We start from the raw sequence: 12,738 nt of genomic DNA on the forward strand, positions 1-12,738 counted from the left end.
TCAAACGCCCAAGACTTATTTGCACTATGTGGCACAAAACCAAGCCTTACCATGATAGCTAAAATGTATCTTTTAATAGATTATACAGGGAAATACATCCGCTGTTGCTTACCGTGCTTACTCGTTGAAGAGACGTGCTTTCACAGTCGAGTGCGCCATCCTATCATACATAGACGATCTACGCAAACGGGAAGTCCACGTGCTGCTGCCTCGACCAACCCGGGCATTGCGGGTAACCGTTGGGGTTTGAATTGTCCTCTGAAAACAGCGGCAGATGACAGAAGCTTGTTGCGCTTGGTTATACTGCTAGTAGTCACAACTGCGAGCTAACTATTTCCACATCACGCGAAAACAGCTTTCTGGACTTCAGCTTTGGCGGCTATCATCCACTGAAAATGTCGAAAAAACAAATTTACTATTCTGACAAGTACACCGACGAAGAGTTCGAGTACAGGTAACGTAGGATTAACGTTTATGGCGTTTGTTAACGTTGTTTTCAAAAGTCCGTTAGCTTAACGTCAAATTCACGGTAAGGTTGGGTATGTTAGCTAACCTACGTGGCTCAACATAACGTTAACGTCTGTTGGCAACTTTATTTCGACGTGGACGAGCCAGTAAACGACAGTACTGAAGATGTAATTTAGCTTAGCGTTTCGTTAAGCTAGGTAAAAAGCAAACAACACTCAAACATAACATAACAACCCCAGGGGTCGACGTTACCCCCTTGTTCACTGAATAGCTAGCCATGCTAACTGCTACCTTAATGCTTGGTTTGGTTTGAAAGTCGTGTTGACGACGTTAGTTTCCAAATGACAATTTAAAAAAGACGAGTGTACAAGTATCGTAAATTGAGGCTTCTAGTTATCTAAAGTCAACCGAAACTCAAGAGACTGATAAACTATCCATGTACAAAATAGGTTTTCTGACAGCTACTGTTTTCAGTGCGTCATTCGTGACAGTTGTACTTATCTTCCCACAGGCATGTCGTGCTTCCAAAGCAGCTGTCGAAACTGGTGCCTTCCTCCCACCTGATGACAGAGGAAGAGTGGAGGGGACTCGGGGTGCAACAAAGCCAGGGCTGGATTCACTACATGATCCACAAACCAGGTGAGTAACCCCAGAGGGATTAGTTAAATTTACTTTTTTTATTTCAAGTCTTAAAAGAATGTTCACAAACCGATGTGTACACTGAAAGAGCTGTTGATCATTTTTAGCAGTAGTTCTGTCTAGTTAAGGAGCGATTCTTTGTTTGTCATGCTATGTTGACAGGACAGTCCTCTCCTTGCGCAAAAATGCATCTTGATGCTCAGCCGAAGCCAATTTGTGTTTTCAGCATGGGTATTTCCATAGTTGCAGTATTTTAGACCGAAATTCCCCCTTCCCCCCCAACAATTGAATTTTGTACCAACAAGACATTTGGAAAAAAAACCTGCTTGTTTTATCTAACGCATACTGCTGAAGCCTCATTTTAGCTTTAGAATACATATTTTCACAGAAGGACTGTGTTTTGCCGGTCATCTCCTACATTGTAGTCTGCCACGAAGGGATCTCGTCACGACCAATTTATGGAGAAGCGGAATGATTATGTTGACCAGAAACTCTTGTTTTATGACAAATATCTGCCCTGACCTAGCTTTCCTAACTCCTAGCATGTGATATTAGACTGTGATTAAAGTTGTATGCACATGGACTACAGCTGTGTGCATGACACTGTATGGTGTAACTGCTGTCCAGTGGATGATGCTTAAACATGCTTCTGCTTTGCTTTACTTTGCAGAACCACACATACTGCTTTTCAGAAGACCTCTCCCAAAGGATTGAATGGGAACCGTCTGTAAAATGCCTGCTATCGTCTTTGCTGATTTGTATTGTCTTGGGACCATACATCTCTCCTACATACATCTCTACATATATTCTAATGTATAGAAAACCTTTAGTTGTGTTTTTTTTTTGTCTTTTCAAACTCCCTCAATTTTTAGAGGTAATGAGAGGCAAGTAGCTTGATTCCACTGTGAATGATAAGTATATAAACAATATGAAGGTGAAAGTTTGCCTGTCAATTGTACATTTTAATACATTTTTTAATGTCTTTGGATGCCATTTTGTTATGATTGATTTGTCTGTACATGCACAGGGATGTGTTGTTTCTCAAGCCCAAGATTTTTCCAAAAGAGCTTTCTGTGTTTGGACATTTCGTGCTCCTGAAACTTTTGTTTGCATTGTGTACATAATATTATTTCTAGATATTATAAATTTTGACAGTGAGTCATGCTTGATTCAACAAGTTCTTTGTTGCTGCAAGAACAAAATAAAATGTACTTCTTCACACATTTGCTCATGATTTTTTTTTTCTACCAGATCACAGAATTGTTTGTTTTTGGGAGTAGATGATGTTCAGTCAGAAACACTGACAACTAGTGGGGTAACAAATTCTGAGTGTCTGATGCCCAGGGAGTAGGCAGGTGCCCGAGCCTTGTGGACTGTCACTTTCTCTGGGTTATAAGTTCCAGGGCCAGGTTTCTTGGTGGCGTCTCTGGGTAAGTTGTAGCGTCCCAGCATGGAAAATGCAGGCTGTCGGCGCAGATAAACACTTGGGTCTGTGCTGTTGTACCTGCAAGGCCCTGGCGTCTTGGCTAAATCCACAGATGGTCCCCCTGTGCTGTAACTACCTGACATTGTGTAGCTTGCACTGGCTGGCTTGTTTGGAACTTGAGGGCCCATGATTGGAGGGAGACAGTATTTGTTAGGAGCAGGTACTGAGTCGATGCCCCGGTAGTGTGTACGAGAGCTCATTGTGTAGGACGGGGCTCTGCGCTGGAGGTTGCATGGTGGGGCTTTCTCAGGGCTGTATGCACCTGGTCCAGGTGTCTGGAAGAGCTCTTCTAGTGAACAGAAAACCATTGAATAATATAAACCATCAACTCAACACCATATGTTAGAGTGTGCATAGCAGGGTTCAGATTGTCAGTTGTAACAGCTGACACTGGATCTCCGGAAGTAGTGTCAACAACAAATGTTTTTGTACAAGGGTTCACCCTTTCACAATAATGGAGCTCTTAGTTTGGTCTTAGTTTAGCATTCATTATTACAACATAGAAATAAAGCTGTGAAACTGTCAAAATAACCCTGTTTTATTGTTATGAACTGGAACTTACTCTCTGCTTTCATTCGGCCCAACATTGAGTATGCAGGTGTGCCATCCCTTCCAAAACGAGTGACTTTTGCATCAACATGATACTGAGGCCCTGGACTGGAGTCAACACAATACACTGCAGGGAAAGCAAACATTTACCATCAAGTCAATGTGATGCCTCCTCTGTTAGTTTGGTTTGATCATGCAATGTCTTAAAGCAAACTGGCAAGATGAACAACTACACAATTATGAGGTGTTGTCTCCCCCTACTGGCTTTAATTTCACACTACACCACTGAAGATTTGCACCACTCTGGCTTGGCTCACATGATGCATTTGACGAGATGAAATCATTCTGAACAGATGAACACATCAATAACATATGTAATTATTGTATATAAAAATTAATTGTACTGTTTCTTTTTGGTGCCTGTTCTGCCTTTTTATTCTTAGCTATAACAAGATTTGTGGCTTTGACCTAGGCTGTATCAAAGCATTTCATTACATAAATAATAAATGGTTTCTCTACAGCTATATTATAGTCTCAAAGTTAGAGATCGAGATGAAGAACTCACTATTGTCACTCATCTTGCCATGGAATGAATAGGCGGGGCTTGTTGGCTTGGTGATGTCATGGCCAACAAATCCAATGGTGGGAGGAAGCCCATAGCGCCCAGGTCCTGGTCCTAGAGACAGAGGGACATATCACGCACATACTCATCACATGCTATAAAATACATTTACAGTGCACAAATGACACATGTAAGATGTAGTAATTTGAAGTGGCATCAGCTTTTGTACTCATGTAAGCAGCTTTGTGTTAGGGCTTTTCATTATTGATTAATCCTATGATTATTTTTACAATTATCAATTGATCATTTAGTTTATAAAATGATAAAAAGTTGTAAAAAAAAAATGCTCATCCTAATTTCGCAGAGCGCAAAGTGATGTCTTGAGTTTGCTTCTTTTGCCCAACCAAGACTCCTCATTTACTATCATAAATGGCAAAGAAAAGCAGCAAATCATGACATGTAAGAAGCTGGAATCAGCAAATACTTCACATTTTTGCTGAGTAATGCAAAATTATAGAACTTTGCATAACTCAGAATAACTGTGACCGTCATCTGATAAGCTCCAGTATGAGAGCATGTATCTGCACCATCATTCTGCTCAGCGACCTTGTAACCGGCAGCCAATAGAGCTGACTGCATCTGACTGTTGATCTATCATGTACGCTGGGCCAGACAAACAGCCAGCAAGAGGGACGCAGCGCACATCAAAACACAACCTAAGGCAGAGCATTACATCAGCATACAAGTGTTCAGCTGCATGTGCACAAGCAGAGCATTTTTTCACAGAAAGGAGCGAGTCCTGGCAGGCCTGCACACCGAGAAGTCCTCTGTTCAAGGCAGTGTTCCACCTGTGAAGTTATGAAATGTCTGACTGGAGCATAGCTAGTGACAGTGATGCCTTTACACAGGACGCACAGTTTTATACACCTGGAGTAGCTTTTTGTAAGAACTTACCTTTTTCTCTTCCAGCAATTACTGGGTATTTTTTCTCCATTTGATTCTTTGTAGAAGCGATGGATACTTCAGGAATCCCTCAAAGGCTGCAATACTACTAGAATATTCACATGTGTCAAACATAGCAACAAGAGGCTGGCTAAAGAAATAATGATTGATAAATTTAAAATCATTAAAAACAAAAAGCTTCAAGGCACCTTTCCACAGTTAATTCCCTCTTTCAGCCAGAACTGACGCAGGCTGCATACTTCACTCATCAGATGAGCATCAGAGCAGCACCTCACTCCTTAATCCATGTCCCTCCTGCTGGACTTTCTTCATATGAGTAAGATGTCTCCTGGATCCAGCATCACTGATGCTCTGGCTGACAGTGAAGCCCAGAGCACTGCATGATCCAGAATCAATCCCTAATTTCCTCTGAAAACAATCAGGAAACCTGAGACGTATAACTCACATCAATGTGTCAAAAGCTGAGCTGAGTCCGCTGGAGGGGGTTTTATCTCTCTGCCTGTTTGTCCCTTTGTCCAAACGCTCCATCTGTGGTGGCCGGGACAGCTGAATAGCCCTTCCTCCACAGAGGTGGATGTATAGGTGCACTCAGGTGGTGCTTGGGAACAATGTCATCACTCCGATTCACTCTCATGTAATGCTACCCCCCCTCCCCCCTGCAAACCATGAAACCAAGATCCCCCTCTCCCTCCTTTCTCTTTTCACTCTTTCTGCTCATCGCAGTGTGGAGACGCAATATCACTCTTCAGCCATGCATGCGGTTGCCACGGAGACTGCTGTGGGTATTCTGCCACGGCCAGGTCCCCTGCACTGCTGGCTTATTGTCACCACAGGAGCAAAGTTTTTCCGCTGGAGGAGTAAATCCTGCTACATCTGCCCAGAGCTTAGATGGTGAAGTTGTCAATTTCCAAAACTTTTACCTGAATTGTGAGTACATGCACAATTCTGCCTTGACGCTGCACACTTTTCTTCCCCCAAACGCAGACACATAAAGGCCCAGCACAGATGCAGGGTCAGATGCAGTGCAGCACACCTGGAGCAGTTACAGGCCGAGTGAAATGCCAACATGCAATCCTCTGCTTTCTCATCTTTAACTTAGGGTCAAAGCCAGCTAACAGTTCCAGTTTTGCCTTCTTTGATCTCTTTTAATCCCAAAGATGATTTGTAGTTGGGATTTGAAGGGCCCATTTAAAGTCCTGAGCCGCTAGAGGCAGGGTAACTGAGAGGGTCGACAAGTGACGTGCAGAAAACAAACATTAAACTTTAACAGGCTCTAACTCTCTCCCAGGCTGCTGCTTTGGTAACCCGAATCTGTTACAGCAGCAGATGTATACAGTGTGTACAACACACGTACACGCTTTCCGCCTCTAACGCAGAAGCTGCCTGGGATCTGAGAGTCAGTTATCAAAGCAGAGGGCCCTGTGAAACAGCAGGGTTGTAATACAGCTCACTGCTGACAGGAAATTATCTCCAGACTTAACTAGCCTTTCAAAGGAAATGGAGCAACACAGCTTTCATAAACAACTACACTGCAGCTCCTCTGCTAGTGGAGCAGATACATGTGCTGTGCTGCGTCTACACAGCTCAGATTGGTCAAAAAAGCAGCAACGGTCAAGGTATTTCTTTCCTACAGTTATACAAAGTGTAACTGCACAGGCTAAAACAGAAGCAGGACAGGCAGAAGGTGCGACTTAAACCCAGGCAACCCCTATTAACGACTGGGCACATTAGCAAGCATGAAAACCTGAATGTAAAGGCAACAAAACCAAAACGTTGGATTGTATACAAATTTTATTCTCGTTTGTTTTAAAAAGCACAATATTTGATATGAATAGGGGCTACATTTCATCAAATTTGGTACATTTACAGGAATTCAAAACTTCATTCTTGATTTTTAAGTTGATTTCTTCACGAATCAAAATTTAACAAAAACAAAATAGCTTATGAACTGTACAATCAAATCTCAAGGTAGGTAAGGTGAAAGGTGGCTTGAGAGTAGATAAAGGTTCCAGAAACATTTGGGCCGGTGCGTCCTCGTGGACCAGCGCTCGAAAGGCGCGTGTCTCGTAGCTGTAAAGTTTGTGGTTCGAGTCGGCCAGAGACCAGTCTCCTTCTCTTTCCTCATGTTCCCTGTCAATCTCTACTGTGCTATCTAATAAAGGCTAAAAGCCCAAGAAAAATCTTAAAAATGAAAAACATGACAGCTTATGTTTCTGTAAAGCATATGGTTAGCATATGTCTTTTTCCAGCAGGATACCAGCACAGGAATTTCATCAAACATTTCAATAATTGGGTTAAAGCTTGCTATGAAAGTAAAAAAGAAAAAGCCTTTGACAGCACATACCTTCTGAACTCAAAAGAACCACGAGGGCGAAAGTAGACTGTGTGGGCGGGCAATGACAAAAAAAATAAAAATAAAATAAAAATAAAAATGATATGACCTCTAGCTACAAATAAATACCACAGATAGAAAATATAACAAAATATTTTGCTTAATGTCAGGTGTAATTACAAACATAAATACTTGATTATTTCTTCTAGTGATTATAAAGGCAGTACAGTGAATAACAAAGAAGCTATGGTGCCTATTGGTGACTGGGAGTCTGGAGGAAGAAAAATTTAAGTCTGGAGGGCACTAGCTTAATAGCAGTCACACACAGTCACGACCAAGCACACAGACAGACACACACACACACACACAAACGTATAAATGCATCCACACAGACCCCATTAAAAACACCGTACAGCACACACTCCCACACCATGCACACTCTCATTCTCCAGACTCCGCCGTCTCTTCCTTTCAGGCTGAGCAGGTCCCAAGTCTCTCTTCTCTTTCCATTCACTAGCATATTCACAAATAATGTACAATTTGGAGGTGGGTATGGCTTCACTCTGTGGCCGTTTCTATGGGCGACAAGAAAACAGGAAATACATTCATGTAAGATCATCTCAGACACTTGAAAATATCTTTCATTGAAAAATATCAATCTGTGGTCAGAACCTGTGGAGAAACATGGGTCATTTATTGCAGGAAACTTTTTTTTCTTTAACATTATGACTGGGGACAAACCTCATAATTACCCATCAATGCTATTAAAAGACTGCTTCTGACCCCGTGATACAGCTGTTTGGATGGGAGATTAAACCTCAGCAGAACTCAGCAGGTATTGAGAGACAGACAAATGCATTGTTGGTTTTGCTCTTTCCATGGGATTTGTTGTCAGTAAGAAACATACTGAACAGCACCAGCAGTGTTCAGAAATCTTAAGTTTAAAACAACAACATCAACAACCAACAGAAACGTTAATGGAGCAGCTCGTACCATCGCTCAGGGGTGTTTTTTTTGTCCAGGGTATCTGTGGGCAGGAGCGCCTTCTGTCCTGCATCCCCTCCACCTTCAGGAAGGTCAAAATGGTCCCCTCCCTCTGCATCAGCAAGGAAAGGCTCAGAATCCGGGTCGTATTCGTAGGAGTAGTAAGAGACCTCTGCCATGGACCCCTGCTCCTCCTCACCTGGAGAGATCGGGGGTGTGGTGAGACGTGGAGTTAAAATGAATGAGAGCAGGTAGAAACCAGGCTTTGACAAGGGAGCCACTGACTGGTTGATCTCAATATCTGATATTCAGTGAAGAAGAACTTGATTTTGTTACTGGAGATTAAGGAAATGGGTGTTATAGAGGCTTAAAGGTGCGTTACAGAGCAGTGGTGTCCAGAGGCAATGTGCATGCAGGCGATCCGATACACATTCCCACCAATGGTTTTACCTTATTCCATGTACTACTGGCAGTAACACACAAAGAAGAGGGCATAAAAATTGTCTTTGCAAATGTTTTATGAGGAAAAAAATGCTTTCTGGTGAAAAACGCTGAATGTTAACATAACTTTCGTATGTTTACAAGAAAACTCCACAGGGCACCTTTAATATCCTGTGCATCTGAAGCTTGTGCCGCAATACCCCACCACAGACAGTAGGGGTCCCTCCCTGCATGAAATGTTGGATTCTCACACAGCATGCTACTTCAAAAATCACACTTTTTGGATAAGGGTATAACTTTATTACATGTTCATTTCCTTATAAGAACCTACTATGAGTCCACTATAATCAGATCTCATAATCAGAAGTTTGTGGTACACATTGGACTTTCTGGTGTGGTCTGAATACACACGAAATATAATATGTAGACATTTGCTTCTTAAAGTGGGAAATTAAAAGTTCACATGACTGAAGCTCTTGCACATGCAGGAAAATGGCATCTCAAATGAAGCCTGCAGGTCTGTGTGTCCATTATACTGTATGCTGTCCTCCTGCACAAGTTCACTAATAAGACAAGTCTGCACAGGGAAGCTAATTCCAGAGCTTCAGCTTCCTCCACTGCTCCGGTGGAAACTGTCATTTCCTTGGCACAGCTGGCCTTCGCCTAGTCCACTCTCAGTGCACCAAGCGGGCATGCCGTCAATGTTCTAATGGTTTACAGTGACAGTGTTTTTACAGTGCTTATTCAATCTAATCATCCCATGGTTATCATACTGTAGCTGCGTGTGTCAGGGTGTATTTGCCTGTGTGAGCATGCAATACGTATATGTGTGTGTGCATATATAGATATATATATATGTGTGTGTGTGTGAGTGCATAACAGCATTCCTGTGGCAAGTGCGAAGTGTTAGCTTTTGTACTAAGGAGACCTTTGACTGAGAGCAGCTTTGTGAGCAGCAGCTACCGGGAGCTGCAGGCTGGGAAACAAGTCAGCGCAGGCTGTGCCACATCACACACACACACACACACACACACACACACACACACACACACACACACACACACACACACACACACACACACACCTGTACATAACTCAAACATTCATATAGGCAGAGCTTAATGTTTGTATCAGCTCACATACTAGCACAGGCAATCCATGCACGCACAGCGCACATGTACAGTATGCACACTCTTGCGGCTTGTGAATGACTGCAGCATCTTTTTATGTTTCCGTTGCCAAATGTAACACAGCTACGTCCTCCCTCCACACGCAGCCAAACATCCTATCAGGAATTCTCTGGCTGCCTCTCTGGAAGCGGCAGCTGATCTAAGCTCATGGCAGAGCTACAATCAAGCCTGCAGTGTGAAACCTATCCACCTATTTATCACACCGACTGTAGACATGATGTGGTGGCAGGGGAATGTGCTGCCACACACCCCACCTACGTATCTACTTTCTTCCTCCCATCCTTTCCCTCCTTCTACCCTGCTCCTTTTTCTCTTTCTCCTTTCATCTCGTCTCCCGCTCATCCCTCTTTGACTGTCTTTCTCCCCTTTCTTTTCTCAGCTGTACAGCCCCTACACACCCTTTAATCTCTTTCTCTCTCACTCTGTCTTCTTCCTGCCCTTGTGAACCCCCCATTCTCCACATTACAAAAGAAAACACACACACACAGTCAAGTGAAGTAAAACCCACAGTATGCAGAAAATATATGGAGCAGTACTGCCGCTGCAGCTGGTCTTAGCGGGCAGGTGGAGGGAAGGTTGGAAGGAAAGAGAGGGGTGAAATGTAAAAATTGAGATGGGGGAAATGATGCACAGCTGTGTCTCAGCAGGTAAAGATGTGGTAGATGAAGTTACCTGTGTGTACAGGCACTGAGGGCTGCTCGGTTTCCTGGCTTGCTATTGGTTGTCTGTCCTCCACCGTGGTCTCCACTGGAAATACAAACACACACACACACACACACATTAGATTATTCGCATTTATGTGACTGCAGAAGCACCTAAAAAAAATAGTAATGAATCCAACAGAGTTTCAGTGTTGCATAATCTAAATACTGCACAGAAGCATTATCCACCCCACTGAGCAACACTTCTTGGCAAAACAATGATGTACACTCAGTCTCAACAGAGGCCTGCATTAAAATCTTTCCAAAAATAGCAGGGGCCAAACCATCGCCAGAGGGGCCGTGTGTGGAAACAAATTGTATCTTTTTCCCTTTCAAAACAGGGAAATGGTGGCATGAATCTCCCCCGCACAACCATACACAAACAAACAAGGTCAGGGAGCTTGAAACAAAAATACGATTCTTTTGATAATCTACAGCATGAACCACTTGGCACAAACTGAGGTCTTTTCCCACCAAAGTTTTGTCTATGCCTTTTCCCAATCTGCTCCACAACATGAAGGCTCCTTTGTTGTTGGGCTGTGCGTCGGAAAGGAATGTGACAAGGATTTCAAAGGGCTGGACAAAAGCACTCTGTCATTTGGAGAGAGCCCTGTAATACAGCAGAGAGCGAGAGAGGGTGGAGGGGGGGGTGCTAGGGGTAGCTCTCCTCAGAAAACTCATCCAGTAATCAGCTCAACACCTGAACAGCTGTTTCTACAGCTCAGATCATGGCACACACAGAGGAGCATACACACACTTGCATGTGTATGTGAACAGACAGACACACAGATGCACAACGGACATGTGGACGATCATACGCTCACCTTGAGTTACAGCGACTGACTGCATCCAATAAAATGCACAAGTATCACGAGAGTCGTGTGAACAGACACTCATACTACTTTAAGGTCTGGGATATGCTGTAAATGTTTGTGAATTACAGTCCACTTATTGTATTAAGGACTAGACAGTTGATATAAGCTTGAGTAGAGCAGCTAATTTCTGCTTTTGTCCAAATCTTCTAAATTTCACTGAATTAAGGGTGGATGCACACAGCAAGATATGGTAAGTGGCTCTTTCATAATAATTGCAGACATCTAAGTAATAACTTCCATCCAAATCTAGTATTGTTAGCATGATAATCACGCTGAACTGCCTTTATTCATTTAGACCAACACTGTCTTCATATTAGCCCATTTTGTGTTTTGCTTTGATCTGACCAAAAAATAACGAGTGATGAATCCGTCTCGCTAATGTCATTCAGTCCAGTCGACCTGGCGGCTGCTTTCCCATGATCAAAGAAACATGTTGATGTAAGAGTTGTCTCAATCTCATCCATGCTTGTCGCCATTTTTCTGTTGCTGTTTTCCACAAGTGTAGCCAGATGGCTAGCTAACTTCTGTACGTAACAAGATAGTCCTGCCAACTAAGCTCTGGTTGGCCGACTGTTTCTCCAACCGGCAGGCCTGTTTTAATGGAACAAATCAGAGATGTAGGTCTGGAACCAGGTTCAAGTGAGTGAATTATGGAGCCTAACTGTTTGTTTGCTGATAGAGCTCTTACTTTGAGGACACTGGGACAGCGGAACCTGCTTGATGCGTGTCCCGTTTCGACAGGCAAACACCTCCATCTGACACTGGTTCTGGTAGAGCTGCCCGTCTGAGCCGCAAACTGGCTCCCCGTCGTAACCGCAGTCCCTGTAGCAAGTGCAGCGCTCAAACTGCTCCTCCTCCAGACAGCCAAACACGTTGTTGCACTGGTTCGCCTGCACAAAACCTGCAGGAAAGAAATAGGTTTTTAAGAGACTGATGGAAGTGGGGTGTCTGGGTATCGTTACGGGCGTAGCTAGAGTCTCACCTATCCACTGATTGGTTGAACTTTCCACCTCATTGCAAGTGGGTCCATCGCAAAGCTCCCGTGCTAGCGGACTGCTCTCGCTGACGTTGTAGAACCTTGTGGCCTCGAAGGCTGCATGACAAGCACAGACCCACACCGGCACGTTCACACATCCACACACACAAAACAACGATTATGCTCACCATAACTAGGTCATAAACTTAAAAAGAAAAGTCCCATTTCCACAAAAAAAGAAGCCATTTCATAAATCATGGTGAGTTAGACGTTTTCCTGCTCTGTAACTCTTTAAAGAGCAGCACTTAAAATATTCATCAGAGGCACACCTGGTTCGTAGTAGTCATAGATCTTGACCGGAACAGGTGCTGTCTTGCCCACAATGTATTCCCTGACAGCTTGGAAGGCCACACACGTCATACACTGGCTGGGAATCTAAGAGAGGGTGACAAACACGGAAAAAATATGTTCAAAGACAACCAGACAAGCAAACAAATGTAGAGAAATGCAAATATTCACGCAAACACACTTTTACACACACACAAAATTCTCCCCAACCCTGTGCAAACACT

At 43.4% G+C, this 12,738-nt stretch overlaps 3 protein-coding genes across 4 annotated transcripts in view; 1 reads left to right on the top strand and 2 right to left on the bottom strand.

Moving 5' to 3' along the window:
- The first annotated feature begins 266 nt into the window (after positions 1 to 266).
- cks2 (CDC28 protein kinase regulatory subunit 2) lies at positions 267 to 2,321 on the top strand. The gene is made up of 3 exons (XM_041935860.1): positions 267 to 454; positions 980 to 1,107; positions 1,778 to 2,321. Exons 1-3 carry the CDS (start codon positions 396 to 398, stop codon positions 1,819 to 1,821), a joined length of 231 nt encoding a protein of 76 aa, XP_041791794.1. The 5' UTR covers positions 267 to 395; the 3' UTR covers positions 1,822 to 2,321.
- Positions 2,322 to 2,394: 73 nt separating this feature from the next.
- odf3l2b (outer dense fiber of sperm tails 3-like 2b) lies at positions 2,395 to 4,698 on the bottom strand. The gene is made up of 4 exons (XM_041934818.1): positions 4,659 to 4,698; positions 3,708 to 3,818; positions 3,156 to 3,269; positions 2,395 to 2,882 (listed from the first exon to the last, which is right to left on the bottom strand). The coding sequence occupies exons 1-4, from the start codon at positions 4,696 to 4,698 to the stop codon at positions 2,395 to 2,397; spliced, it is 753 nt and encodes a 250-aa protein (XP_041790752.1).
- A 1,760-nt stretch (positions 4,699 to 6,458) lies between these two features.
- Positions 6,459 to 12,738, bottom strand: part of cpamd8 (C3 and PZP like alpha-2-macroglobulin domain containing 8) — a 43,172-nt gene continuing 36,892 nt past the window's right edge. For both annotated transcript variants that reach the window (XM_041934817.1, XM_041934816.1), the window contains 6 exons: positions 12,496 to 12,601; positions 12,173 to 12,283; positions 11,879 to 12,091; positions 10,287 to 10,361; positions 7,993 to 8,182; positions 6,459 to 7,574 (listed from right to left, as the gene is read on the bottom strand). In XM_041934817.1, coding sequence (XP_041790751.1) covers position 7,574; positions 7,993 to 8,182; positions 10,287 to 10,361; positions 11,879 to 12,091; positions 12,173 to 12,283; positions 12,496 to 12,601 — 696 coding nt within the window. In that variant the 3' untranslated portion in view covers positions 6,459 to 7,573. The remainder of the gene's footprint in view (positions 7,575 to 7,992; positions 8,183 to 10,286; positions 10,362 to 11,878; positions 12,092 to 12,172; positions 12,284 to 12,495; positions 12,602 to 12,738) is intronic.

Source organism: Chelmon rostratus, chromosome 4, assembly GCF_017976325.1.
Source record: "Chelmon rostratus isolate fCheRos1 chromosome 4, fCheRos1.pri, whole genome shotgun sequence".
Taxonomy (NCBI): domain Eukaryota; kingdom Metazoa; phylum Chordata; class Actinopteri; order Chaetodontiformes; family Chaetodontidae; genus Chelmon; species Chelmon rostratus.

Excerpts from the sequence above, each read along its gene's own strand:
- cks2 (XM_041935860.1), top strand. The coding sequence starts at position 396 with ATGTCGAAAAAACAAATTTACTATTCTGACAAGTACACCGACGAAGAG. Across the intron at positions 455-979 it reads GACGAAGAGTTCGAGTACAG|GCATGTCGTGCTTCCAAAGC; the intron begins GTAACGTAGGAT and ends ATCTTCCCACAG. Across the intron at positions 1,108-1,777 it reads CTACATGATCCACAAACCAG|AACCACACATACTGCTTTTC; the intron begins GTGAGTAACCCC and ends TTTACTTTGCAG.
- odf3l2b (XM_041934818.1), bottom strand. The coding sequence starts at position 4,698 with ATGGAGAAAAAATACCCAGTAATTGCTGGAAGAGAAAAAG. Across the intron at positions 3,270-3,707 it reads TGGCAAGATGAGTGACAATA|TGTATTGTGTTGACTCCAGT; the intron begins GTGAGTTCTTCA and ends CTTTCCCTGCAG. Across the intron at positions 2,883-3,155 it reads GGGCCGAATGAAAGCAGAGA|AAGAGCTCTTCCAGACACCT; the intron begins GTAAGTTCCAGT and ends TCTGTTCACTAG.